At 42.1% G+C, this 27303-nt stretch overlaps 1 protein-coding gene across 3 annotated transcripts in view; it reads right to left on the bottom strand.

The window, feature by feature from the left end:
- Positions 1–27303, bottom strand: part of THSD7B (thrombospondin type 1 domain containing 7B) — a 297483-nt gene that overhangs the window by 72251 nt on the left and 197929 nt on the right. For all 3 annotated transcript variants that reach the window (XM_063400989.1, XM_063400991.1, XM_063400992.1), the window contains exons 14-16: positions 24797–24991; positions 20429–20692; positions 4088–4266 (exon numbers count right to left, since the gene is read on the bottom strand). In XM_063400989.1, coding sequence (XP_063257059.1) covers positions 4088–4266; positions 20429–20692; positions 24797–24991 — 638 coding nt within the window. The remainder of the gene's footprint in view (positions 1–4087; positions 4267–20428; positions 20693–24796; positions 24992–27303) is intronic.

Below are 27303 nucleotides of genomic sequence, written 5' to 3'. Positions count from 1 at the left end.
CTGGTCTGTAAGCACTCTCCTTTTCCCTTTCCTTAAACTCCTCTGTGCAATTTCAGGAGAAGTACTTGCAATTCCAGTGTGCAAAGTGTCTGTATTTCTCATATTCTACAGTGAACACCAGAAAATGTCATTAGGAATAAAATATTCATGTTAATGAAAGCAGTAAGTTTACATTCTAAATACACTACATTTTTCTCCTGCTATGCCTGCCATTACAAATACTCCCAATCCTTTAAAAATGTTTGCTTAAATATATACAGCATATATAGAGGGGATAAACTACTTGCTATGATATTTGTCCTTTAGCAGTATTGGCTAAGAGAGAGAGGGGGAGGAAGGAGAAGGAGGGAAAACCTTGACAAGAATATGTATGAGAGCAATCAATAAAAAAATAATCCTTGGAATTCATGAGTCTTGAAAATAAGATGCATTTTCTCACAGTAATCCTAAAAAACCTATAAAAGAATATTCAAGCAATAAACCCCCCTTAACTCATATTTAACCTTTCATCATGTAGAACTACATATTAAATAGCAACTGCATGCTGTGTAAGTGCATTCAGAGAAGAGCAGGCATCGAAAAATGTAAATGCTACACCTCTTTTAACATGCACGGCACAGCCAGGAACATCTGCCAGCTGACCCCCTAATCCAATCGCCTGCTCAGAAGCAATCACATCCCCAGATAAGAGCTGCACAGCCCCTACATGCAAAGCCCATTTTTTTAAAGAGATGGAGCAAATTGTAGTTAGCCAGCCCTTCAACCATTTTCAGAGGTACAAGGCAAAGGTAATTCTGCACATTACATGGAGGTGCATTAAAATACTGTCATCTCTTCCCCCAAATATTGTAATTTATCCTTTAATTTCACAGGGCAGCAACACAGGCAGAGTTTAAGGCTGAAGGGACTGTATCAAATCGAGTGATTTTATCAGAATACCGGGAGCGTCCAGCCCATGCAAATTTTTGGCACTTCTACTAGAAAATAGCCTGGAATAAAATCTTGAAGGGCTCAACCTCGTCCATTGCCTACAATGAGAAGAATAAATATGAAAAAGCTGAATTAATTCTCCTAACTCTGAGTTTACTTCTCACATCTCTTGCAAAAATAGTGGGCTGCTTGAGAGGCTCTACAGGCAGATGGAAACATCCAAAAGAACGGCTGCAAGATACTCCAGGAGAGTCAAACTCTCTGTGGAATAAGGAGCACAAACCCCATGGAACAGCATGCAGTAATGGGACATGCCATTATTTCTGTATAAAATCAAATTTCTGCTAAAATTTTCCATCCTTAATACACAAGCAAGCTGCACTACAGTGACCGGGCAAACTCTTGAGGGACAGTCTTTTACAACACACTTTATGTGACTCAAGTGACTAGTTATAAACATAAAATAATTCTTTTTGAGCATGCAAATTCTCCCTCTGTACTAAGTATCTGTATTGGCAGAGCTCCAGACATGGTGGGAAATGGTAAGAAAGACTTTCTAGAATAGCGTTTCAAGCAACACTATAGTTAGATTTATGTCAAATATCTGAAAAGCACTGAAGAAATGGATATATAGGGCTCTGCCAAAAAGCTTAGACAGCACCCTGCACAAAAAAGAGGGTGAAAACATTATTTGGCTTAAGAAAAAGACACAAACTGACTGAGGGATCTAATTATAAGACACTGGAAAAATGGAGAGTTCTCCAAAGTAATTGATTAAGAAATAGCAAGACCCAACTTCAGAAGCAATAATCGAAACCAAAATAACAAAAGATAGTGGAGAAAATAAAATGGAAATCATAAGTGAGGTCTACTAGCACCTGGAGGAATTCATTATTTGTTCTAAGTTATCTAAAATCTTATCAGATGCATAAAACAAAATATAACACAGCAACAACTAAAAAGTAAAACTCAGCACAACAGTGACACAGTTTTCCCCTATCTGATACTAAATTAAAGCCAGTATTTACTGCAGGTATTTAATCCAAATTATACAAAATAATTAGGATGTCACATTTTTTATATAATGAATCTGTAGAGCTTTGCTCTAGGATTTAAAAGCTGCCCAGACCAGAGGGAGCAGCAGCAGACAATCTGCCTGACAGTGGATTAATGAAATGTGTCCAGCTTAGCTAAGCAGCAGTGCCATCAGCTAATTTACTTCACCATCTGGGTAGGCAACTTGTGCGTCCTGCAACGTGCCCAGGGACCTCAGTGTGTTAAATCTGGGCTGGAAGTCCAAGCCCAGTGGGTGCAGAGCAAAACTCCTTCTGAGTATTGAGTCGCATTCAGGAAGGCAGTGAACAGAATCAAAGGCAAAATGTGTGCAATCGTGTGCATGTCTTTGTGTACTATATACATACTTTTCTTATTAGCACAACAATTTCTTCTTACCCTAAAAGTTCTGAAATATACAGAACTGGACTCAATCATTAAAATCTGAATCTGAAGAAGATAAACCATTTGTGTGCCAAGCTACTTAAAAACAGCTTCTGTTTTATCCTAAAAAAACTCACATGGAAAGAAACAAAAGTTCCAAAAAGCAAGCAACCAAAAAAGCACCTTGAAAAACAAGAAGCCACAAACCCAAAGAAACAGACCTGAAGGCAATTCTACATTACTTCTCCTACAGCCTGCAACAGAAAGCCTCTAATGAATTCAGTGGGTTTTAGATCATGACGTGGTGTTCCTGGTAAAGAGGCCAAAGCACCAACCACGTTTATATTAATACCAGCCGTGGCACTTTGCAAGCACTGTGCACCAATAAACTGTACAAAGACATAACTTCCGAGTTGGAACAATTTCTTCCCTTTAATATCCTCTGAAAGGCCTTTGAAACTGGCAACTCTAATGTGTGTGGGAATAGGCAACACATGATAGCAATAAGTTTGCTATTAATGGAAGGAGTCTGCTGTGTCTGTGGGTAACAAACCCCAGTATCTTTTCATTACGAAGGAGCTTATTGTTACCTTATCAGTTACTGTGGGATTTCACTTTGCCTCTCTGGTGATCTGTCTGATCTATTAAGAAAAGCACTGAGCTATGGACAACATACACTTTACAGCAGTTTTATATTTCTGTAGTCCCTGCTGCTTCTGTTAGCCTACTTCCAATGAATTTCAAATAGAAATAAGGAAGTAGGAAAAAAAAAATCCAAGGAGTATTTACCAAGCTTCTCACAGGAAAATAAAATTAACTGTGAGGAAAATGAGGCAAGTTCATAATCAGGAGTTGGAAGTGGTGCTGCATTCCAGGATGTGAGTGCTGCAGCAATAGTTGTGCAGAAGAACAACTGAATCCACCAGCTCTAGCACCCACCAAATAAACCTTTGTATGACACCACTGACGTACTTCTACATGTCACATATTTTATACGTACACATATTCATATTATTCATAACATATATATGAAGTTCCTTCAGCATGACTGTTTCTGTCCTATTAATTAATTTTCATGGCTGAATCCGAAATATAGGGCAGACAAAACTAAACAGTACTTCATCAGTGTTAATTAGTGCTGAGAATTAATCAGCAAACGTAGGAAATCACTATGTACTTTGCAGAAATGCATACAGCATTAAGTAGCATTTAAATAGATGCTCAACTTCCTTTAAGAGTAGCAATTGAAAGATTATTTTCCTGATGGGATACTTCAATATTGAATATACAGAGATTAATGTTCAAGGGAACCTGTGCTGTGTTGAAGGGAAATGTTGCTAAAAATAGCAATTTTTATTTAACAAACGTTTCTACAGCAACCAAAGTCTCAGAAAGAATTAAAAAAGTTTTAAAATATCCATGACATCTGAGTTCTCTGATGTCTACATGCTGTCCAGGTGGGATTATTAATCCAGGCTTCCTGTGCTGTGGGAGATAAGTATTTCTTCATATAAGAAGAGGTTTCAGGTCAAATTCTGCTGATACATGAGCACCACTCCCTCAGTCCTCATGAAGGTCAAGGATTGCCTACAAAACGTGACCCAAGGTGTGGTCCCAGAGTTAACTCTATCTTTACCTTCTCCTCCAGCACAGCAGCTTTGGATCCTGACTCAAAACACGGCACAGAGAGATTTCTGCTGGCTGTCAGAACATCGCTCACCTGATTCCTGAGATCCAGCTTGGGGCAGGGACGACCTCCGTTGTAGGGCTTCTCCTTGAGCCACTTGGATCGCACTCGCACCCCCGGGCCACAGGAGGAGCTGCAAGGAGACCAACTGGACCAATCGCTTAATTTGCAATCAAACGGGCAAGGGACCGTGCAAGGCTCCTCAATGTAACCTAAACCAAAAATGTAAGAAAGGTTTTAATCACCGCGACCGACGAACGGACTCCCATCCCCTGCTGTGACCTGTGCAACCAACACAAAACAAGAACTTCCTAAGGAGGAGGATTTGGCAGACTGACAGCACCATCCAACGCGAGGTCATGGCATTATTTGTGAAGAACAGCAGTGACTAAAATTAATTTCTAGTTGGTTTAGTCCAATGAAAGCAGGGATAAAACGGAATGATGTAAAGGACACACGCTGGCAGAAGAACCTGTTGTAAAGCTGGTGGTCACCAAAATGTGGTAATGATCTCCCTTATTAGACTGTGGCCATGACAAATCTGGAGAATTAAGTGTTCAGCCCAGTTGTGTATTCTTTCTGCATTACACTGGCCCCCTTCAGAGCTGGCACAGGCAGGAGGACAGACACAGGCTCTTTCCCCAGCAGAGAGAACCACAGGAAGGTGGAGGCAACAGAGCTCTTTTTTTGGCAGCTCCCATCAGATGTGTGAGGGTCCTGCCTGTCAGCTGGATCAGCTGCCAAACAGATGAAACCTGCTTCCCGCACCTCACAAGTTCTCTTTATACCTCTTTCCAAATGCTTTGCTTATTCTGGGTTTCAGAAATGGCATTTTAAAGCTTTACTTTCACCTTAAACTGGCTTGACACAGGAGTCCTCAAAAGATCATCATCTCTTAAAATCACAACACTAGACAACTGCAGGACCAGCACCTTGTGAATTAAAACCCAAAAGGTTTCTCCAAAAAGGCACAACCCACAGCTGTTTTAAGAGCTGGCATATGGGAAGAGAGATTTTGCAGAGCCCAGCAGTGGCTGTGGAGCTCCTGGTGTGCAGAACAGTCGTGGAGGGTGGCTAAACCCTGGGCGTCTCCAGGGAATTAGTGGCACCAGCCCTGGGTTTGGAATGTGGAATAATTCCTGCACCTTCCTGCTTACCATGCTGCATTCATTCTCCCCCGGTTCCTGTTATCTGCTTGTCATGTCTGTATGTATTATTTTAATTTAAACAAAAAAGAGATTTCATGTTAGATCATGAAAGCCAGTGGCTGCTCAGATCAGCCTTTATTAGAGGCAGCTTCATCCCTCTGACAGCTCTGGCAATGATGGGTATGGAAATAACTTCATCCCTACCACTGTTCTGATGTCTCTCATTTTTATGCCCTTTATTTCTGTTTGGTTTTCATCCTGTGAACACTCCCTCTTGGTTCCTCATCTACAGAATACCAAATTAACTCATTTTGTGACTCTTTTAGGAAGGGTTTTCCCCATCTACCCAGGTAACACTGCAGGATGGAAGGAAAAAACACCCAAACAACAAAACTCAACCCAGAAGCAGCTGCTGTCCAAAACCCCCAGACAACAACCCCAGACAACCATGAATCACCAAGGCTCAGGCACAGAGATTATTCTGGTTCAGAGCTGGATTTACTGGCTGAACCATGCCCAAGCCTGTTGCTCACTCCAAACCAGAACTGTGTTACAGCCTGGGCATCAACCCACAGCAGCAATTCCCTGCCTCCCTCCCGCTCTTCACGCTGCAGTCAGTATCAATAAAGGTTTCAGGCTTATTTAGGCATCCATCCGCTGGAAAACATCTTCCTTCTAGAGGTACAAGAAATACTGATGTTGCTTTTGTAAACAGTGCCTTAAAACACGGCAGCAGCAGCAGCTGCTTCAGCTCAGTTCTGTTCCTGCTCTCCTGGCTCCCTGTGAAGGTGTTGCTCCCCGTTTCTCTACGGTGGTCACCCCACCCCGTGCCAGCTGTGATCATTTCCCCGCATTCCTCACGCTCTAACTCTTCCCCAGTGCTGCAACCTGTGCCCAGACACCGTGCTCTGCCGTGCTCTGGTGGGCTCTGGTGTGCTCTGGTGTGCTCTGGTGTGCTCTGGTGTGCACTGGTGTTCTCTGCTGTGCTCTGCTGTGCTCTGGTGTGCTCTGGTGTGCTCTGGTGGGCTCTGGTGTGCACTGGTGTGCTCTGGTGTGCTCTGGTGGGCTCTGGTGTGCACTGGTGGGCTCTGGTGTGCTCTGGTGTGCACTGGTGGGCTCTGGTGTGCTCTGGTGTGCACTGGTGGGCTCTGGTGTGCTCTGGTGTGCACTGCTGGGCTCTGGTGTGCACTGGTGTGCTCTGGTGGGCTCTGGTGTGCTCTGCTGGGCTCTGCTGGGCTCTGCTGCCTCTGAGCTCTGACTGCTGTGGTGCCTCCTCATCTGCAGCTCCGAAGCCACTGGAATTGGCCACCTTAATTACTTCTGACTGAATCCATTCCAGTGATACTGGAATGTTTGAGATATTTCAACGTTGCATGCTCGCCTCAGTGAGATGACACCCATGCACACACACATACAAATATTTCTAAAACAGACTCACTTTTTTCCCCCAAATAAAACTCCCAAATATCCCACTGATATTCTATTCCATCTGCTTAGGTTGCCACTCAAAGCAATTCATAATACATTATGATAAGTAAAAGAAATTTTCTCATGATAGATTTATGAGACGCATTTCTTAGGCAGTTCTCCAAAGAGTTCTGTTCCACCACCGTATGAAATATCATCTTTCCTTGGGCTGTGTGACAGCCTGGGTAATTAACTCTCAACAGAAACAAAGAAAGTGCCTTGTTTCAAAGTAGGATTAGTCAGAGGGGTTATCAACTTATCACAGAAGGTAAAATGGGCTAAGTCTTTAGACAGCTCAAGATCTATGTCTATAATAAAAAGAAATATAAGAAAAAAAAAAAAAGAAATAGACTACCAAAAGAAAAAATAAGGAAGACAAAGGAGAAGTTATAATAAAAAAATCTTTCCTACATGCAAGAAAGAAGATTTTACAGTGAACATGGTAGAATCCTGGCACAGATTGCCCGGGGAAACTATGGATGCCCCATCCCTGGAAGTGTTCAAGGCCAGGTTGGATGGGGCTTGGAGCAGTCTGGTCTAGCTCACTGGGTTCACATGATGACCTTTAAAAAGTCCCTTCCAACACAGCCTGTTCTGTGAAGACAGAACTATTGCATTCCACCCCCAGGAATGCTGTGAGTTGTCCCTCGGTGGACCACAGAATTTCCAATGACATCCCATTGCTGAAAGGCTGCTCATTCCTTTTTGAGTTTCCTCACTTGTATTTCTTAGTGACATTAAATAGAATCAAATAAATCAAACGCTGGCCAGCTACAGAGCATTGCACTTTCATACTGTCCAGAGGAAGCTGATTTTCCATACTGAACAATGCTAAAATCAAGATGGGAACATAACTTTCCTTCAAGCTCTCCTCACAGACTGCCATTACTCTTCTACCAACCACTCAAGGTTAATCCTACACGAAGCTGTTTATTCATAGAGCAAAGATTTCATTCAACCAAAATTTCCCTCCAAAAATGTTCCTGTGATGAACCCTCTCTGCTCAGACAGAGAATGCCTTTATGGCCATCTTTTTATGATGAGTAGTAAATAACTTTGTACTCAGCTCATCCATTGCCTGTGAGACCAGGGTATTTTTTTTTTTCTGTAGGAGCCAAGCAATAACTTACTGTTGTCAGGGGACTAAGAAGACCCACAATAATCCTAGTTTTGGCATGCCTAGGAAACTTGTAGCTTTGGCATGATGCACAGTACTAAACAGACAAAAAACCCCAAGGGCAATATGCTATTAAAACAATCCATTAATAAGGAATTCTACATTCAAGCTACTATCCAGAGAAATATTCTTACCATAACAGAATATGAATAAAGTAAATAACATTTCTGAGCTACTGTTGCTCAGCTTGGGAGACCAACTCAAGGCTGAGTTTACACAGCTGGTTTTGTCAGTGTCATCCTTAAATTTCTCACTCATCTATCATATTCCCCATTTTTCTCCGCTCTGCAAAACCTGGTACCAAACAATTGTTATATTTCCAAAACCTTCCACAGAAAAAGATGTTCTCTACTTCCCGGTCGTGTCCAGCCTGCTTTCCATGTGTTCTTAGATTTCTTGGAGCTTCCTTTAACCTCCTTTTTAAAATTCTTATTGTTGTTATAATTCCTTAAAATCTGTAAAAATAAAGCTCATTTAATTCAGACAGAGCAGATGAGAGCCTCTGTCCTACCTGGGCCAACAGCAGGCTCCTGATCACCACAGAGCTGGAGCTGCACACAGAGATGTCACAGGAGGTAGTGACAAGATGTGGATGTGGATGACCAAATAAGCTTTTTCTACATTGAAGTGCTATTGTTTTTCTACTGAGACACTGTCAACGTACTGGGATGAACAAATGCATTTACCCAGGCTGCACAGCTCATTTTACTATGATTTATTCATTAAGAACAGTGTGCTTCTTGCTTAACAAGCCACAAATGGAATCTCTAAAGTGTCTCTAACAAACAAAGCACCCAGAGATCACACAGGATGTCCTGGGAAGGCTCAGACACACAGTGCAGCAGCCCTGACTCACCTCAATTCTCCTGTGCAGCCCAGAGACAGAGCAACGGCAGGAGGATGAAGTGAGGACCATGGTGTGGTGGCCGTCATGGAATCACAGAAGGTTTGGCTGGAAGGGACCTCAAAGCTCATCCTGTTCCACCCCCTGCCACGGGCAGGGACACCTTCCACTGTCCCAGGTTGCTCCAAGCCCTGTCCAACCTGGCCTTGGACACCTCCAGGGAAATGGGGCAGCCACAGCTTCCCTGGGCACCCTGTGCCAGCATCAGAGAGGCACAAATACACGGTGCAAAAATGATTATTGTCCCACTTTTGCTGTGCCCCCCAGCAGAGCCAAGGCAAGAGGGGGCAGCTGGGTGATGGGCTGGGGGTGTCAGTGATGCCACACGGGGTTGTGCTGGGAGAAGCAGGACACCAGGGGGTTTACCAGCAAACATCAGGGACACTTCCACCTGACTGCTGCACTTCCAAAAGATAAATTTGCTGCGGGTATAAGGTCTGCACACAGCGTTAAACAACAGTGCCAGCAGCATTCCAAGAGGCTGGCTTAAAAGTGATGCGAAAATAAACATTTCTCCAGCAGCTTTGGAAACAGATGCACCTCTAATTGAATTGGCTTTAAACTCATTTGTATCCTCTGTAACATATTTCATGGTTTCAATTAACAAACTTCTAGCAGTTCTACCCTTGTTAGTAAACCTTGTGGTGCTTCATAAAACTCAAGGTCATTACTGTGAGAGGGACAATTCTGTGCATCACCACAGCTGCCACTGGAAATAACACTGCTGATTTCCCCTGGAGACTGTGGGACAGGAGAGATCACCCTTTAACAAACCAGGGAGCAGCAGAGTGGACAGTGACACAGGAGAAATGTTTCTAATTACACAGACCAAAGGTAGAGCGGGAGAAAAAATTGATTCATTTTGCAATTAATATTTACATTCACTTGGTTACTGACTGTGAAATATCACAAAATAACACCAGTAAATCCAAGCAGTGCTAAAACTCTAATAGCTAAAGACTTTATAAAGGAGACCTGGTGGACCACAGCATTTGATGGGCCAAATTCTGCTCAGCTGAAGCTCTGGGATCTCCTGCAAGGCAAACCTCTTGCTTCAGCTCAGGTTAGAACTCAGCATGGAGTACAGACTGCAGCTCACAGACTTAACTCCAGCAGCTGATCATATTTCTATGGCTGAGGCTTTCCCAATGTGCCAAGAATAAAGCAGCCACTGGCCACGGGCCACATAGCACAACCAAAGGCTCCACAAGCTTGTGAGCTGCAAGAGGAGCACCTCATCCCAAATAATCCCTGCTCAAAATCTAAATCCTGCTTCAAGGGAGAAAATTAACTGAAGGGAACTAAACATAGTAAGTCTAGGAGACTTAAGTTGCTAAAAACTTGAGTTGCAGCTGAAAAGGATTTAATCTTGCCACAGAACAAATCTGTTTAATCTTCTTTTTTTTATAGTACACAAGGATTTGAGAGATTTTATGCATTATTAGTTTGCTGAGAAATTTAGGAGATAATCTAATTTACATTCTGTAAATGCACAGCCAAAAAAACCCCAGCAAAAATAACTTCCACATCAAATATTTTGCAAGGCTCAAATAATGGATCCTTAGCTAATTTATTCCCACTTTCTCAACAAAAGATGCACACGCTCCCGTTATCTCGTAGCAGACTGATTAGAGATTCTAAATAGACCAGAGAGGACTTGTAAAAAAGGCTGGTAAGTTTAACTCAACATTATTGTTATTGAAATTCATCCAAAGGTTGGTTTTATTGCTCAATTTCACAGCCTCTATAAATCCCGAGGAGGCAGTTGGGCTGATGCTGACTTTGCATTATGATTTCTAATTTCTTTTGATTCTGCATTACAGTTTTCTTCCTTACAGAACTTGCAAGCAGACGTTAGGCGCTTGGCGTTAGATACAAGCCCTGGTAGTTGATGTATTTAATCTTTTAACTCGATGAGGAAATCTCCATTAATTAGCACTTTCCTTGTAACAGATTGCAGAACAAGCTGAGAACTCTTCCGGGGAAGGAGTCTCGTCTGCTGCCTTCTGAGTGCAAATAAACAGAGCAAATAAATAGGACTTCACAGTGCACATTCATCTCACAGGGAACACGGGATACAGGAGGGCAGAAATCACTGCACGAGTCTGTCCAGGCTCCAAAGCCAACTGTGGGAATGATGCTTCCTTTTCCCAGGGCTGCTCTCCCATGGTGAAGGGCTGGCCTGGCTGCTGGGGAGCCCTGACATCTTAACCAAGTCCTTACTCAAATAAAAACCCATCCACTGGGATCAATAGCAGTTAGGGGAGCAGCTCAGCTGTGGTTTTCTGTATACTTTGCTCATCACTCTGCCACTGGGAAAATCATCTGTTTTCTTCAAATAAAACAGAGTAGCTTTTTTTTTTTTTTTTCCTTAGCAGTGTTGGAATCCTCTATATATCAGAAGAAAAACTCAGCCCACTGTATTTTATTATGGATTGCTGACCATATATATTTTTTCAGGCTACTCAATTCATAGTATGAGCATGTTTTTAAAACAAACCCCAGACTGTGTTTATTTTCTATTATTATGATATTTATACAAGAAAACAATACCTTTTTTAAAGCCTGAACACAAATAAACTGTCCACAGACCATCAAATTCCCTTTTCTCCTACACCTGACTCCTCTCAGAGGCCTGATGGCACAGCAGCTCTGAAAATAGAAGTGCACTGCAGAGAGCTCTGAAGATCAATACAGACCTGGGCAATTTGGAGCAGGCAGGAAGCATCTTCCAGAGCCAAGGGTCCATCACTGGGAGAAAGCTGTGCCAAATGTCACTGAAAGTATCTACCCCCCTCAGTAAATCACATATATCCTGAAGGTCAATGGTTTCAGGCTCTGCTGGAGCACACTAAGATACTCAATTTCAGACTTTGGGCCCTCTGTGGAGAAATCTTGCTGCTACTTTCTGGAGTCATGACATTGGGCACTGTCAACACAATATGCCACCTCACTTCTGCTGCCAAGCTGTGACCCCAAGACACAGGCACGCCTCATTTAGACAACTTGCCTTGGACAACAACATCATGGCTTTCATTTGACACAATGGGACACGCTGATGCAGCTCCCTGCATCCTGATAATTAGCATGTATGCTGCATTACAATATTGCTTTTATTTCGGACAAAGTAAACCAGCAGATGACTCTGCAGAAGACAGGAACACTAATTAGATCAGTGTGCAATTAATATTATCAAGAGGGCTCACAGCAGCATGATTTTTTTTTCTTTAACTGTACATTCCCAGTTCTTTAATTTACAAACTCAAGGGGTTTTGGCCAGTGTGAGGGCCTCTGTTCATGAGCAGGTCACACAGGCACTGGAAAGGCAGGGGAAGGCTGTGAGGCAGCTGTGACCTCCACAGCCCCCTCCCCAGTGTCACGGGAGGTGAGTGACAAGTGACCCTGAATCAATACATTTAAATCAATACTCTGCCTCAATTCCTTCTCCCATTAACACCAAACGAGAAGCCCAACTGCACACTTTAATTATACAGGTGCTGTTTTAAGGATGCCACTAATCATTACCAGCACCAGGAAGATCCATGAGTGCTTTCCCAAAATCCAGATAGCTGCTACCAGGTCCCATCTGCTTGCACAAAGAGTCTCACTCCCACTATTAGAGGTCACCTTGCTGCAGGAGCATCTGACCTTCCTGAGTAAAGCTGCACTATAAAAAACATCTGAGAAAAACACGATTTTAAGACAGGGAACAGTCCTGGTTTTCCACGGCTCAGGCACAAGGAGAGCAGCGACTCATTTATATGATGGAAAACCTTGAGAGGGAACCAGGACGTTTTTGTGACACTAGCAGGCCCCAGCACAGAGTATTGATGTACTGAATTTCTGATGGACTTTTGTTTCAATTTTGCAGTGTGATTTTGAGCTCTCTGGCTGTGTAGTTCAATCTCCTGTGCTGGAGGACTTCAGTGAATGCAGAAGCAGAAGGCAATGCAATCCTGTTAAATAACACTATTTTTAGTGGCCACTCCCCCACGTTACCAAACACAAATGAGAGCCAAGATTTCACAATGGGAATCTCTGTCTGCAGTGAGGGATATTTGAAGATTTGCAAACCAGGCTCTCAGTAATTTAATTTACACCATCCTCATTTGCAAACCTTGGAGGACAGAGAGCTATTAGAGTGCATTTCAGGCCCAGGAACAGACTAAGGTAGGATAAATTCTCTACTACAGATCAGTATCACAGGGATAATCCTTAGAACAGATTGAGCTGTAGTTCAAGTTTAATTAAGTTGCTTCTGAAAATCTTCAGAATGCGTCAGATACTGAATCCTTTAATGCCCACTGAACTCCACTACAATACCTACAATGTCCAGCTGCCACAGGGCCCTCCAACAGTGGTAAAGATATGGAATTGTCACTCTCAACTCAAGAATTATTTGTCATCCATTTGTTTGCCTGAAAGCCCTGCTCATTAAAGCTGTATAAAAGGCAAACAGGTTAAAAAACACTGCAAAAAAACCCACATAAGACATGAGAGGAATCTTATGAACTACCACCACGTCACCTCCCAGTGCAGCCACACACCTCAGAGGGATCATGAAGCTCTCCATGAGCAGAAAAAGTACAGAGGTCTTAGGACTAGAATATGTAATCCTAGAATCCTGAACAGGATTAGGCTAAAAGGGTATTTCTTCATACTTCCAATATAGCATATTAAACGGAATGACATGTAGGGAGAGAAAAATGTTAATTCTATCTTTGTATGGTAACATTTTATTAGAGCCTTGCCTCATAACAGGCTGTATATGTGACAAATGTGTTATTAAGGCCCAAGAGATGGGACACATTTCAAGGAAATTCTCTTTCCACAGCCTGCTGCAGAAATCAGGCCAGGAGATCACCCAGTGCATTAACCTACTATCACAGCTCTCCTAAAGCTCCCATAGACTATTTCTACACTGAGTTACAATTTCTACACTAAAAACATTCCTGAGTCCCATGGAAGAGCTTTAATCAATCTAAAAAAATCTTTAAAAATCCCAAAAAAACCCTAACTGAGCCTAAGAATAGGAACAGAAGGAATGGACATGAGCAAGGGTGGGCAGAGGTGGTCCAGCAAGAGGCAGCTGATGGTGAATGTCAAACATGAGAAAGTTTGTTTGAGGTCAGTAAAAAGCCATTCCTTCATAAAGTCTGGCACTGCCACCTCTTCAAAGGGGTCGTTTTATGGAATGCAGCAAAAAGCATAAAAGAAATTTGGGCAAGAAGATAAGCAATAAAGATGTGTATTTAGAGCCAAGGAGTAACAACAGACATCACTCTGACTAAATGCAGCACTTACAGAGGATGCTGCTCCAAAAGCCAAGTTTCTAAATATTTTTTCTTAGGATGCATGCTTCCTCTCTGTAAGAAGATAAAGACCTAGAAGAATGTGCATTTCTGTGTACTAACGCCTCAGGGGAAGTCTTACCTTGCTTTAAATAAGCTTCTTTGATAGCCAGTTTGACCCATTCAGAAATAACTTTTTTGATGGCTGTTTATCTTTGATTCTGTTGCCAGGAAAACACAGAGAACTCAATGTCTGAACAGTTGTCCTGTGATCCCATTTCATTTGATAAGTCTTTTAACATCCATAAAGGAAGAACCATGGCCAAATTTTCTTATGGAGAACAGATTAAAAAAAAAAAAAAAACAAACAAAGGAAAAGATAAGGAATAAATCAACATTCTTTGAGCACTGCTATGGGAGCAATATGTAAAAATCCTGTAGCCAAATAAGAAATGGAGGCCAGGTCCTTCCCAGGCTCTGTGGCTGTTACAGCTCCCCTGGCAGCCACAGCTGTAATTAAAAGTGTCACCACACTCCCAAGGAGACATGTAGGAATGTCAGAGAGAGTCCAGAGCAGAACCCAGCCACGATTTCAGAGCTAAATTTAGAAGCTATTTAGCTGTGAGAGAGCAGAAAACAGTCAAAGGTGGCAGTGGCTTCAAAGAGTCCTGAAGTGGAGACTCGAGGGCAGGGGAGTCCTGTGATCCAGCCTTAATTCCCATGCCAAGGGATGGGATAGATGGAAAATAAGGTGAATTTTTAGCTGCAACTTCTTTCTCTAGCAGTCTTTGAAAAGCTTTCTAGTAGCAATACAGCCATTAATGAAATCAAGTCATGTAATGAAAAGGCCACAGAGAAAGACTGAGCTGGTTTTGGCTGGGGTAGAGTTAATTCTCCTCACAGTTTCTGGTATGGGGCTGTGTTTTGGATTTGTGCTGCAGTGTTGATAAAACAGGGACGTCTTTGTTATCTCTGGGAAGTGATCACAGAGAGCCCAGCTGGGTTCTGAAATCAACAGGTTGTACTAAAAAGTGAAATTTCAATATAAATGTCACTCAGACTAAGAATGAAATTAAACTTTGGAATATTTTCAAAAACACAGGGAAACGTCTGTTAAGAAAAGTTTATATTTCTGAAGATTTTCAAAATCAGGGATTTCTACAATTTCAGTCTTCAAAATAAAATGTACTAGATGTGCAAAAATGTATACCACAGTAATTACTAAAACTGATACACTTCCAAAAATAAACAGGCATCTATTCAATGTTGCATTTTCAAGCTTTTTTTTTTTTTTAATTTTTCCCCTGAACTGCCACCTTATAGGAGGAGCAAGTTTGCTTTCAGACCAGGACAGACCTGACTCATATTCCTCTGACCTATTAGGCTCTGCTAATGGCTTTTTGAGCTAAACAAGTAAAAATTTACAGAATGCTTATTAAAACCTAGGGATTGAGAACAGCTCATTTTCCCCTAACATGGGGGGAGTCAATCCCAGCATTTTCATTTTAGGATGGGTTTGTCCACCAGCAACTGGAGCTCATAGGAGACACTGCACTGTTGAGGGTAAGGAGGTGCTTGAGCATCCCTGCCGTGCCCTTCATAAATTCAGGGATAATTAAAGCTTTTTAAGGTGAGTGCAGGTTGCAACTAAGTGATTTAAAACCAGGATTTGTCTGTCGTGCTTTTTTCTTCCAGGATCCTGTTGTTCTGAGCACAGCAGAATTAGAATAGGATAAGCACTCTTCATAAATTCCTGCTTTCCATAAATTGCCCGTCGGATCAAAAGCAGAACCTCCACGCAAGAGCACAGAAATCTCCAGCCTTTGATTTGGAACAGATGAGGCACCCTATGTTCCTCTAAGATTAAAAAATCCCTGTTGGCATCGAGCACAAGAAAGAGAAGCAAAGGGACGACGGGAAATCACTCAAAACAAAGGAGATGGAAATTCAAAAATAGTACGAGCAGCTCAGATGACAGATTGAGAAGCGGATGAGCTGCAATTAAAAGGATAATTTCATGGCCAAAGAGGATGCTCCAGACACAGGTAAGCAAATGGAGACCCTCTGGACTGGCAGTGAGCTCAACACAACATAAACAGTCTTCTGATGGGAAGGAAAATTCAGGCAAATTACCAATTACAGTTTTGTAATGTAGCTAGAGGTAGTTACTTCTATCCATGATTTTATATGTGCATTTCCAAATTAAAGGAGGAAAAACAAGGGTGAACCAAATCTGGGAGAAAATCACTAGCTCAACTGGAAAATGCAGATCACTTGTTTCTTAAGCTTATTGAATGGGTGATCAAGGAAAAAGGTGACACCAGCAAAATAAAGCAGTTTATCACAAAAGCCAGCCATGAAAAAAAAAAAAGAGTGTACTTTTTTACTGGAGAAAAGATTCGGTATAGAAAGAAGTAAAATTCAGAAAAGCTTGTGACTTGTATTTTTAAGCTTGTCATATCTAATGACCACAAACTAACACAAATTAAATAGCAGTAAGGATGGGTAAATCAGTCAGTGGGGATCAGTGTGCCCACTACAGTTGATCCAAAGTGTTGATACCAGGCTTGCTCAGCTCTGGTGGGTCAGGGCAGAGGTCTGTCCCTCCAGCCCAGGCTTCAGGTCCTGACAGAAAGAACTGAAGGCCCCAGGCAGGTAGACAGAGCATTTCCAAAAAGAAATAGCTGGAATGCTTCTGTCTTGAATATTCCTGGACCCTGGGATACTCTGCTTGCAATAACTACACCAGTGAGGAGAAAATATCCATTTCCAGTTGGGAAGGTATGCTTAGAGGGTTAATGTATTTACAGATAATAGGCTTAGGACAGTTAGAGTCTAAACTCCTAGGAAACACAAATGAACAGACTAAACTGGTTTTTTGGTTAGGTCCCCCCCTTGCCCTCCAAGTGACAAATGCAGATTCACTCAGAAATGTCAGAGTAAGAGCAGAGCCTCAGAACCAGAACCCTTCTGAGCAGTTTATTTCTACACCAGACTCAAGTGAACTGTACATTCACTTGACAACTTGATACACTCACACAGCAGGTCACACTGACCAAGTGAAATAAACCATACTCAAGGCTAAGTTCACAAGGTTTCAGTCAGGGAAAATGAGAATCACTGCAGCAAGAAGGCAAAAGCCAAGAATTTGCTCTCCAGAAAAGCTACAAACTGACCTATTCTGTTCTACATGTTTTTTTAATCCTACACCATGTACTCAGGACATTATCAAATCTGGGACAAATTTACTCCTACTCTTGAGGCACAATTTACATCCCTACATCTCTCTTTCTACATTTTGCAGTTCTTCAGAAGGACCCATCAAAGAACTGAGGTCTAAGTCTTACAGCTTCTCACTTCTGTTCTGGCTCAAGGGAAAGGAAGGAAAAGCACTGTCCTGCAGAAGGAAGAGCAGAAAACAAAGAGAAGGCAGAAAACCTGAAAGGAGTAAAAGAGGAACTGCTTATCCCCACCTCATAAAGCAAGAACAACGCCTAGACAGCACAGTGGCTGGCATTCAAGATATAAAACAATGGATTAATTAGCTATAATCATGGCCAGCCAGCAAATGTTAAAAGGTCACCTGATACTAATTGTGAGCAAGACAAACCAAGCTGCTTAAAAAACACACTGTCATGAATAATTTCTCAGGGCTTAGCAATTCTGCACGCTTTTCTAAATTGCTCTTCTCCATTATGGTTGAAAAGCATTCTGCTAATTATTAATTGGATAATGATTTGTTTCTTTCACTAATTCAGTAAGGTGTTCAGAAGTGTGTTTTGAAAGTTCCCAGCTCTAGAGACCGTAAAGATCAGACTTGTGTTCACGTAACCTTGGAAGGCAGGTCCCAGGTGATGGAAGTGGAGCCCATGGAGCTTCTGCCCATTTTTAGTCACTCTGTGCCCAAAGTCACTGACCACCCCTCTGCCTCCGACGTGGGCCTCATGCCAGGGCAGTGCCACAATCATTTTTGCTCACATAAAAAGCTGAAGACAAGAAAGTGAACAATATTCCCCTGGAGCTACCACTCCCTGCTACCTCCCTAAGAGAAGCCAGACCATTAAAAATGCCACATAAATATCACTGACACAAAACAGGCTTCAAGGTTATTTGGAAAAGCCCCACTCACAGACAACCTTCCCTTTGTAACAGCACTAAAACCCCATAGCTTCTGAAAAGAGCAAGTCACGCCACAGGCAAACCCACCTTCCAAAAGCCAGCAGCTCCCTTTTGCAGAAGAAAAGGTAATGTGGGGGAAAGGTACACTACTCCTCCTTCATGGGCCACAGAGGCATAATCAGTTGCCACAAAAGCACATTGTTGAAACACAAACCATGGAAAGCTGCTTTATGAACCCGTGCAGCCAGCTGGAACAGCCATCAACAGCTGCAAGAGGAATTCTCTCCAGGACTGAATCACTTCATTAGGGTGGAGGTTTTTTCCCTTTATTACACGCGGCTCAGGCTGCTGATCTCATCATGAAGACTCTCCAGAGAGATGATTTCTCTGTTCCTTTATACTCTCAGGAATTTTCGTGGTGCCCACTGTGGTGTGGCAAGACTTCTGTCTGGCTGTAAGTCAGAGAGCAGCAGTGGTTTGGGGGCAGCCCAGCTAGAGATTTTGTTCCTAAAATAACACCTTATGTCTGTGATAAGTGATAGGACAAGGAGGAATGGCTTCACACACACAGAGGTCAGGGTTAGATTTGATACCAGGAAGAAATTCTTAACTGTGAGGGTGGTGAAACTCTAGCACAAGTTTCCCAGAGAAGCTGTGGCTGTCCCATCCCTGGAAGTGTTCAAGGTCAGGTTGGATGGGGCTTGGGGCTTGGGATAGTGGAAGGGAGCTGAAATGAGATGACATTTACTTCCAACTTAAACCATTCAATGAACGCACATCATGGAAATTGGGAAAAAACACCTAAATGGAACAACACATCCTGCTTTCTCTGATTTTAGTTCTGCCCTCTTTCTGATATAGGTTACTTGATTACACAAGAGATGTAAGTGGACAGCACCCCAGGAAGCAGGGATATGAAAATATACTCTATGAGTTTTTGAAAATATATTCTGTGAATCTGAGCTTAACATTTGCATATAATTGCAAGGAGGAGACCACTGGCTGCTGAAGCCATGTGTGCCTGGCATGAGGGACAGCAGGTGACATCACAGGCATTTTGTAAATAAACATAACTATCTCTAGAAAATTGCAAATTCCTTAATTGAAAACAACCATGCAGACCTTCAAATTTAGTGAAAAGGAATAAAAATTTCTAAACAAGAAGAAGTGGAAGTAGGAGATACCTTCAAACAAAACGCTGATAGAAATAAATATACCTCCTCCAAAGCTTAAACTTTTATGGGATTTTCAGGGAAATAAAAGAAATGCCTCTGGTATTCCGGCAGTGTAGCCAGCTTCAGCCCTCTCATGCTTCATTTCCATTGCATAAATGCCAGCAGACCCTTACACTGAGGAAAACCTCAGTATTAAGGAGCAGTAAGAAGATACTCGAAGAACTGCGTTCAGCATCCATAGCAAACCTCTGAGAGCTATTCCAGTAAGGAGACACCTTGGATGAGCTCCACCATGAGCCACGGAGTGCTAGCCATGGTGCTGTAGGCTGGTTTACTGTAGCAGTGCATTTTTACACACAAACAAGTGTTTCTATATAAGGAAAGAGGTTTCAGTTTACCTTTAGACATATTAGAAACTTTAGCTAGAACTTTCCTTGCTTCTCTCACGATAATTGGCTCAGGGCCAAGACAGAAGCACCTGTTGGACTTTCCAAATGCTCTTCAAAAGTTATCCCTGTTGTGACTGGCAGTTTGCCAATTAAGCCCTCCTCAGTCATTAAGCAGATAAGTAAAAGATCAAAGGCACTCTGGGCATTTTTGAGATGTTGTAGCAAAGATATGGACTTTGTTCATTATTCTGTGCTCAGCTTTGTTATTTGTTTTTGTATTACTTTCATTCTTTTATTAAAACCTTTTTGCTTTTTCAAGACATATTCAATCATGCCATCTCGCTGTTATTAAGCCATTTCTCCACAAGGCTGGTGTCACAGAGGACACAGAACTACACGAGGACACGCTGGTGAGCGAAGCAGGAAAAAAGGGGTTTGTGGATTGGAGGATGGAATTCCACCTCTCAATCCACACTGGTTAAGCTGTCAATTAACTTTCTCTTTTTACCTAGAAACATGTAAACAATGAAAGACAAAACATAGCAAAACATGGTCATTGCTTACAGTAGAAAGTGTGACAAAGTAAAATTTCTGACTCTAATATGAAGAACATTACAGAAGGCTTAGAAAAGTCTTCAAAACCAGGGTGACAGGCTGGACCCTGGGAAAGCACTGAGCTCATTCAGCAGTTTACACCTCCTTACCTGAAGCGCTGCAGTGGGACGGCTCCACCAGCCTGCCGGCCTGGTCGTAGCAGGCGATGGCTCGCAGCCGCACGCCCTGGCCACACTCCCTGGCCGCTCCCTGCGCCGGCACTCCCGGCTGTGGCTGGGCTGGAGCCCCTCTGATAACGCAGTCAGACCAGTTCCCGTGGGGCTGCGAGGTGAACGCCTCACAGGGGCACGGCTCTGTTTCAACTTGAGGATAAACTTCTGTGTTCTGGCATTTGTCTCGCTTTCTGCTTCGCCCTGTTCCAAGCACAGAAATCGGCGTGTTAGCTCGACATCTGCTACACTCGATAACGACACGTCACATTATTTATACTTGCATGAGTTCAACGCATTAGAACCACGACAATCTGAATGTTAATATTCAGGGATGCTTCTGAAGCGTCTGTTAGCTGCTGCCAGTGCTCTGGCGTGCAAGGACAATGTACTTATCTCCAGGGGCAACCAGGGAACTTGGAAATTCTCTTCTGATGGGTTGATCAAGGAGTAAAAGACAGAGTCTCACTCTAGGAATAGTCTGCCCAGAAACTTTGTAATTTCATATAATATCATTTTCCTCTAATTATCTGATAGAAATAAATTGATTGTTTTATCTCTATTTGCTCACAATCAATGGTTGCCAGGACAACTTCCGGAGGACCCTACATTAGCTACAACTTCTTTGAGATTTCTTTACAAATTAGTTAAAGATGAGCTGTGCACACAAATCATGCTTTGAAGAAAACAGAAAAAGATAATCCTCAGTAAATTATTACCGCTGGAAAGCATTTCAATGGTTGTGTTTGCTTTTATGTTTTCCTTTGCTCTGTTCCTTCAACAGGTTTTAAATGAAGGCTCTTTCAGCAGTCCCAGGAAGCAGCAGCAGCATCCAAATAAACTCACAATACAGCTCTCTGCAACTGCACTCTCCATGCCCTCCTCTTGCAGGACTTCAAGGCATGAGAAGGGGCCCCCAGTACAAGAGGAAATAATGCCAAAAGGAGAGTTCAAGCTCCCTGCACCCCTACAACTGCTCCAGAGAACAAATGCCTGCACACAGCCTCTACAGATAAAAATCAATGCTTTCCTTGGCACAGGTCAGCCAGCGTGCCATGGAACAATCTTGATGCTGGCTGAGCTCAGGAATGTCTCTGCATTTGGCGTCTGCACAGAAGGGAAAATTCATCTTCAGCAACAAACTGCATTTGTATCCCATCCTCAAAACATTCCTTGGGGATCTTGGATGCACTTAAAAATACTTTTGCAGAAGGTTTTTAAAGCTTTGATCCCAGAAGAAATGTTTTCTCTTCACTGCACACAAATAAGACACTAAAGCCAAAAGATGAATTATGTAACTCAACAAGCCCCTTTCCAGTCTGGAACCAAGAGCCATCTCACCACACATGAGCTGGGTTTTATCAGTGCCTATTTCCGTAAAAATATGGACCTCCAAAGGAAAAGGCCCTGACTGTAGACCCCTAATATCACCATCCTTCATGCCCCAGCTCTTTCAAAATTGTACTGCCAGAGTTCTGGGGGATGTAGAATTTGCCAGCACAAAGGGATGCAAAAAAAAAAAAAAAAAAAAAATCAATTAGTGCCAGGATCTTTATAGTTTGGTAGTTAAATCCATGTTTATATTTTTATGTACATATTTATAAGGAAATGCAGGTCCAACTCCCCATACTTCAAGGAATACTTTGAGTAGATTGGGAGCTCTCTAATGGCACTTCCAGCCTTCGCTGTTTGGGAAGCCATGAGGAGCCACAAACTCTGTATGTTCAGTTGTGTGTTCTGCACTGTATTAGTAAATGGGAATTTGGGATTTGCCCATGTTGTGCCATCATGACATGAAGTACAACACACTGAGGCAAGGATGCTAATAACCTCACACTTATGTGACTGGTTTTTTCCATCTTGCCCTGCCATCTGTTCTTTTGGAATCTTCCCCCTAAATGAAGTTGCTATGAAAGCCCTATTTTAAGGGGAAAAGTGATATTGATCCCATACTCTTCACAAAGAACTATTTTTAGAATTAGTGGCAGTGATATTTTTACCATCTTCACAGACTGTTTTAAAAATCTCTGCTAAAAACACAATCTCCAAAATTTTTGAGGACACAAACCCATTGATTAAATATTATTTTCTTTTAAAATGACATTTCTGAATACTAACAAATATTATATACATTAAGTAATATCAGGTAATAAATACTATACATAAAGATTATAGGAAACATTAAAAATACAGAAAGGGCTTTGTATCCATAATACAGTGAATTAAGTGACTGTATTAATTAACAGAAGACTCACCAAAAAACTGTGTTTTCATCATAATGACTTTGAATTTTGATATGTTCTGTAATAAGTCTTTCACTTAAGTAATGACTAATTTCATATGTAGAGTCGATGATGAATTATAAAGTAAAATGAATTATACTATTAAAAATTGAGTGGAGGGCAAGCAAATACTTAGCAAACAATTAGAAGATTTCCACTAAATGACATTATTAATGAACTCTTATAATGAAGCCAAAGCATTCACTTGAGTATAGACACACTCAGTTGATGAACAAGAGGTACAATTCATGCACACATACAGACAGATGAAATGCAAATGGATAAAGGACTCTTAATATCACAAAATACTTTTGAAAACAGAATTTTGCTTAAATCTTTGGACCGAGTTCCTGTGGATGAGATTTTTAAGACTTTTATTGGCCTCTATTTGTCAAGGAGTATTTAGGGAAATACAAGCTGCCGCCTGTCTCGCTGACTTCCCCTTTTGAGAGGGGCCACACCAAACCCAGTGTCTGATTTGGGTGTCCCTTGCTGTTCTCTGGGGCGTTGTCACAGCCCCATCTGGACACTCACTGCACGTTCACCACTTGCTTTTCAGGACACCCTCACTGGGCACAGGCTGAGACCACGAGCTCCGTCCTGGCAGGAAAAATGGAGCCCAGCAAGGTTGGATGGGGAGAGAATGGCAGTGGTTGGTCACAAATGCAGTACAGGTGAGGAGACAAACCAGCAAAACCTCAGCATTACAAACCATTTTTGGTCCACTCACTTGAACAGATCTCCATCTGATACAGAACAGAGTAAGAAAGGGATAGGTAGGGCCGTACTGCTTTGTAACTTGCACAAGGTTCATAAAGAAAAATCAGATTTCAAACTACCTCTAAGTAATTATTCATTATTTTTTACATATTTTTGTAAGATTGGGCACCTATTATTTTGCTGGGGATCAAGTATTTCTCCTACTATAAACATATAGGCACTGGTATAGAGAACATTTTCAAATGCACTCTTTGCCAGAAACTACAGAGCATTGTATAATGCTGGGGTTTTATGTGAAAAAGAAATCTTTATCCTTTAATGAGGCACACTGATGAACAGCAGCTTGAAACCAGTATAAATGTATGCTGTAATTGTTAGTTAGTAAAACACACAGAACATTCCAGCAGTCACAAACAGAGTAAGAAGACAGCCATGCAGCCAAGGACAAGTGAGGCTAGCAGTGGGGGCCACCACTTTTTGCTGCTCTTCAGATCCCAGCTTTTATCTCAGCAGATATTCTTACAGCAACTTTAACACTCTACTCCACAGTCAACATCTTTGAAGTTTCACCTCTATTGAAGGAGCAAACTCAAGCCAGGTACATATTAGCTCTCAAACACAACACAGAAACGTGAAAAGATGGGAGTGTTGAGAAGAACAATAACAGCAAATTTCTTATAAACCCTGTAAGAACGGCATAATTCATTTTTATTTGATTTAAGTATGCATGTGGGGGAAGACAACTCCCAGCAAAACATGCAGTTCCAAACTATTCATGTTAAGGAGTTTTAAAGCTTTTCAGTTTGGTCAGCATTCAAATAATGTAATAACAAATCTCAACAGCAAGTATGGAAGACTGCTCCATCAAATGGTTTGAACTGGTGAGTTTAATGAATACATATAAAAGATCAAACAATGCTGTTCTAATGGTGCTGGGTTTTCCTTTTTTCATGGTATTAATTTGCCCTGTTGAACTGGGGCATACTACTGAGCACAAAACTCCCAGTGGTAAAGTTCCTTCAGAAAATCACACTGATTTGTACCCTTGTATATAGATTTTCTGCACGCTTCCCAGATTAGGTCAGATAAACCTGCACAAAGCCTGGTCACTGTTTCATTTGGTTTATGTCCAAAACCTTTCCACTAGCGAGTTTTTCTGCACTGCTCTTGTACTGGAATGTGTATAAGGCTGCCAATGATCAGTGCCAGATCAAAAACCAATTAAGGATCATAGCTGGATTTTCCCACCACTCCGACACTCTAGAGGGATTATTCCAAATCAGACAAATATTGTAAAAAATTATACCTGTGAGTGACCGCCTCCTGCTCCTGGTTGTGCCGCAGTCCAAGGAGCAGGCTGTGAATTTAGACCAGGGGGTGAAAGTGCAGTCGTCCTTGCAGGGAACGAGGCACTCCTGGACGAGCGCGGGCATCGCTCCCGCCCACCGCACGCAGTCCCCGACGGCGGCAGAGACCCCCTGCTCCGACACGCACGTCACAGCTGCAAGCAAAGGGACACAGACCTTTATGTTCTTATAAATACAGAGATATTGTGTTACACTCTGGGCACTCAGTCCTGGTGTTCTGTAAGAGATTCACCCCCCTGCATGAACGGAATAAAGCTGATTTGGGTTTAGGGCATTGTTCATTTGGCACTCAGTGATGTGCTGGAAGCTTCACAAAACCATAAAGTTCTTCTCTGACCAGTGTGTTATCTAAATGATGAAATAAACTCAGTATACTCAAGGAGGCAGTCATTTTAAAGGTTGTGGGGACACTTTAACCAATGACACATTGTATAACCAAGCAAGAAAACAGGTAACACTGTGGCCATGTCCCAGGAAACATATTTGATCCTGGCCAGGATTCACAAGTTGCAATGCACTTGCTACTCACGGAATTGAAACATCTTTAAAGTGGTAAAAAAAACCCCTAAACCTATAAAAGAAAGCTTCCTTCTCCAAAACTGTCATTTTTTTCCGTATTTCAGATGAAGGGAATGACTGAGCAGATGCTACAGCTAAATGCTTCTTGCAGTGAGGAGTAAGTACCAGGTATGGCTCCTCCGTATCGAGATCCCTAAATATTGTGATACCTCTAACACTCTCCCACTTAGTCTGTTGTCCTTTTTTAGAACTAACAATTAATTTTTCACAGTGGATATTGGTACTGTATAGCCATGACAGAGAACAAAAGTATTTAATGTACGAATCTGAGTCACAGGAAGCCTAGGATAAAACTTGCTAAATTCAGTGAATTAATAGTAAGTAATCATAATAAATAAAAATAGCCTGCACATCATGGAGTCTTTCACTTCATTAATAATAATTAATTCTCACAAAACCTCCAAGATTATAGACTATTTATATCCTCCAGTGTAGGTTAAACAAAGCAAAGGTAGGTCATGACTTGATTAAGGTAATAAACTCGGGGACAGAGTAATGAACTGAATTTGGCCATGAGAGTTTAGTCATCTTGGGCTCTCTGATTCTAGGCAAGTCCAGGCATTGTATCATAAAGCCACTAGGGATGAAATTATTTAATCCAGATTTTATTATTTAACTTTAACAACCTGTGATATTATTTTACGACAATTGCTAATAATTCAGGTTTTTGAGGCTGCATATATTTGCCTTGTTGCCAGCATTTAATGTGAGTAAGAATGCATGAAAAGAAAAGTAAAAAGAACTCTGTTTTCTTACAGTTAAAGGATTTACTGGGGTGTAACTCTGCAATGAATACACATGACTTTTTGGGTTTTAACTACACTACAGTATGGGAGAAAGGAATGGGTTGGCAATCACCTGGAAATAAAAAAAACCCCATCTTATTAAAATGTAATTAGATTCTGTGGAAAAAAATCAGCATTTTGAAGAGCATGCAAAAGGCAAGCAATTGTTAAAAGTCTCTTTAGACTCAAGTGACAGCAAATCAGCATATTAATAACCCCCTCTAAATTGCTGATCCTTGCCTTTCACTTCCAATCCCGTGACCCTTCGCAGCTCCCAGCTCCAGCAGTCACACTGGGAGCGCTCCCCTCCTCAGCTACGGGCAGAGGTCACTGCTCTGTGCGGGCACACGGCGTGACTGCCCTCTTCAGCAAGGTCACACAACAGAGGGACTCTGGTGCCCAGGGTCTGTGCAGCCTCTCTGCCCTCAGCAAGGACACCCCAGGTTTGGGAATGGCCAAGGGGACGCCGAGCATCTCCTCAGCACGGGGACAGCGCCCAGCAGGACACGGACGCGTCCTGCAGCGCCAGCCGCACGCAGCAGAGCTGTGACTGCAGGGCTGCAGCGTTCCCTGGGGCTGGCAGGAAAGCACAGTGCAGCCCTGCCACTTATTAATAATATCAGTACAAGTGATGGAGGTGCTATGGATGCTAAACCAGACACCCCAGTGCTGATCAGGTATTATCTGACCGCCCCATCCTCTGCCAAAACGGCCACAATTGTAAGCACACAAATAATTCACCAAGTTCACTGAGCCCATCTGGGTGCTAAAATAGATGGATATAGATACAAGGGCATATGAAATCAGGGCAAATATTTGACTGAGATCGTGGAGGCTAAAGAAATTATTGGCAAGGGAAACATGAGAGGAAAGTTAAATTCAAATAACAAATAATATAGTGGATTAGATATGTATAAGCATGGAGACAAGAAGGGCTGGAAAGAATATTTAATGTATACACTGGTAAAGAGACATAACACCCAAAGGAGGGGAGGAGGGGGATCTCCTGTGACTCTTGCTACACGGTTAAAACCTGGCTTGAGGTGAGCTGCATGAACTGCTAAAATAAATGAAATGATAAA

Source organism: Prinia subflava, chromosome 6, assembly GCF_021018805.1.
Source record: "Prinia subflava isolate CZ2003 ecotype Zambia chromosome 6, Cam_Psub_1.2, whole genome shotgun sequence".
Lineage (NCBI taxonomy): Eukaryota > Metazoa > Chordata > Aves > Passeriformes > Cisticolidae > Prinia > Prinia subflava.
Note: the sequence above shows the minus strand (reverse complement) of the source record. Positions and strands in the feature narration are given on the sequence as shown.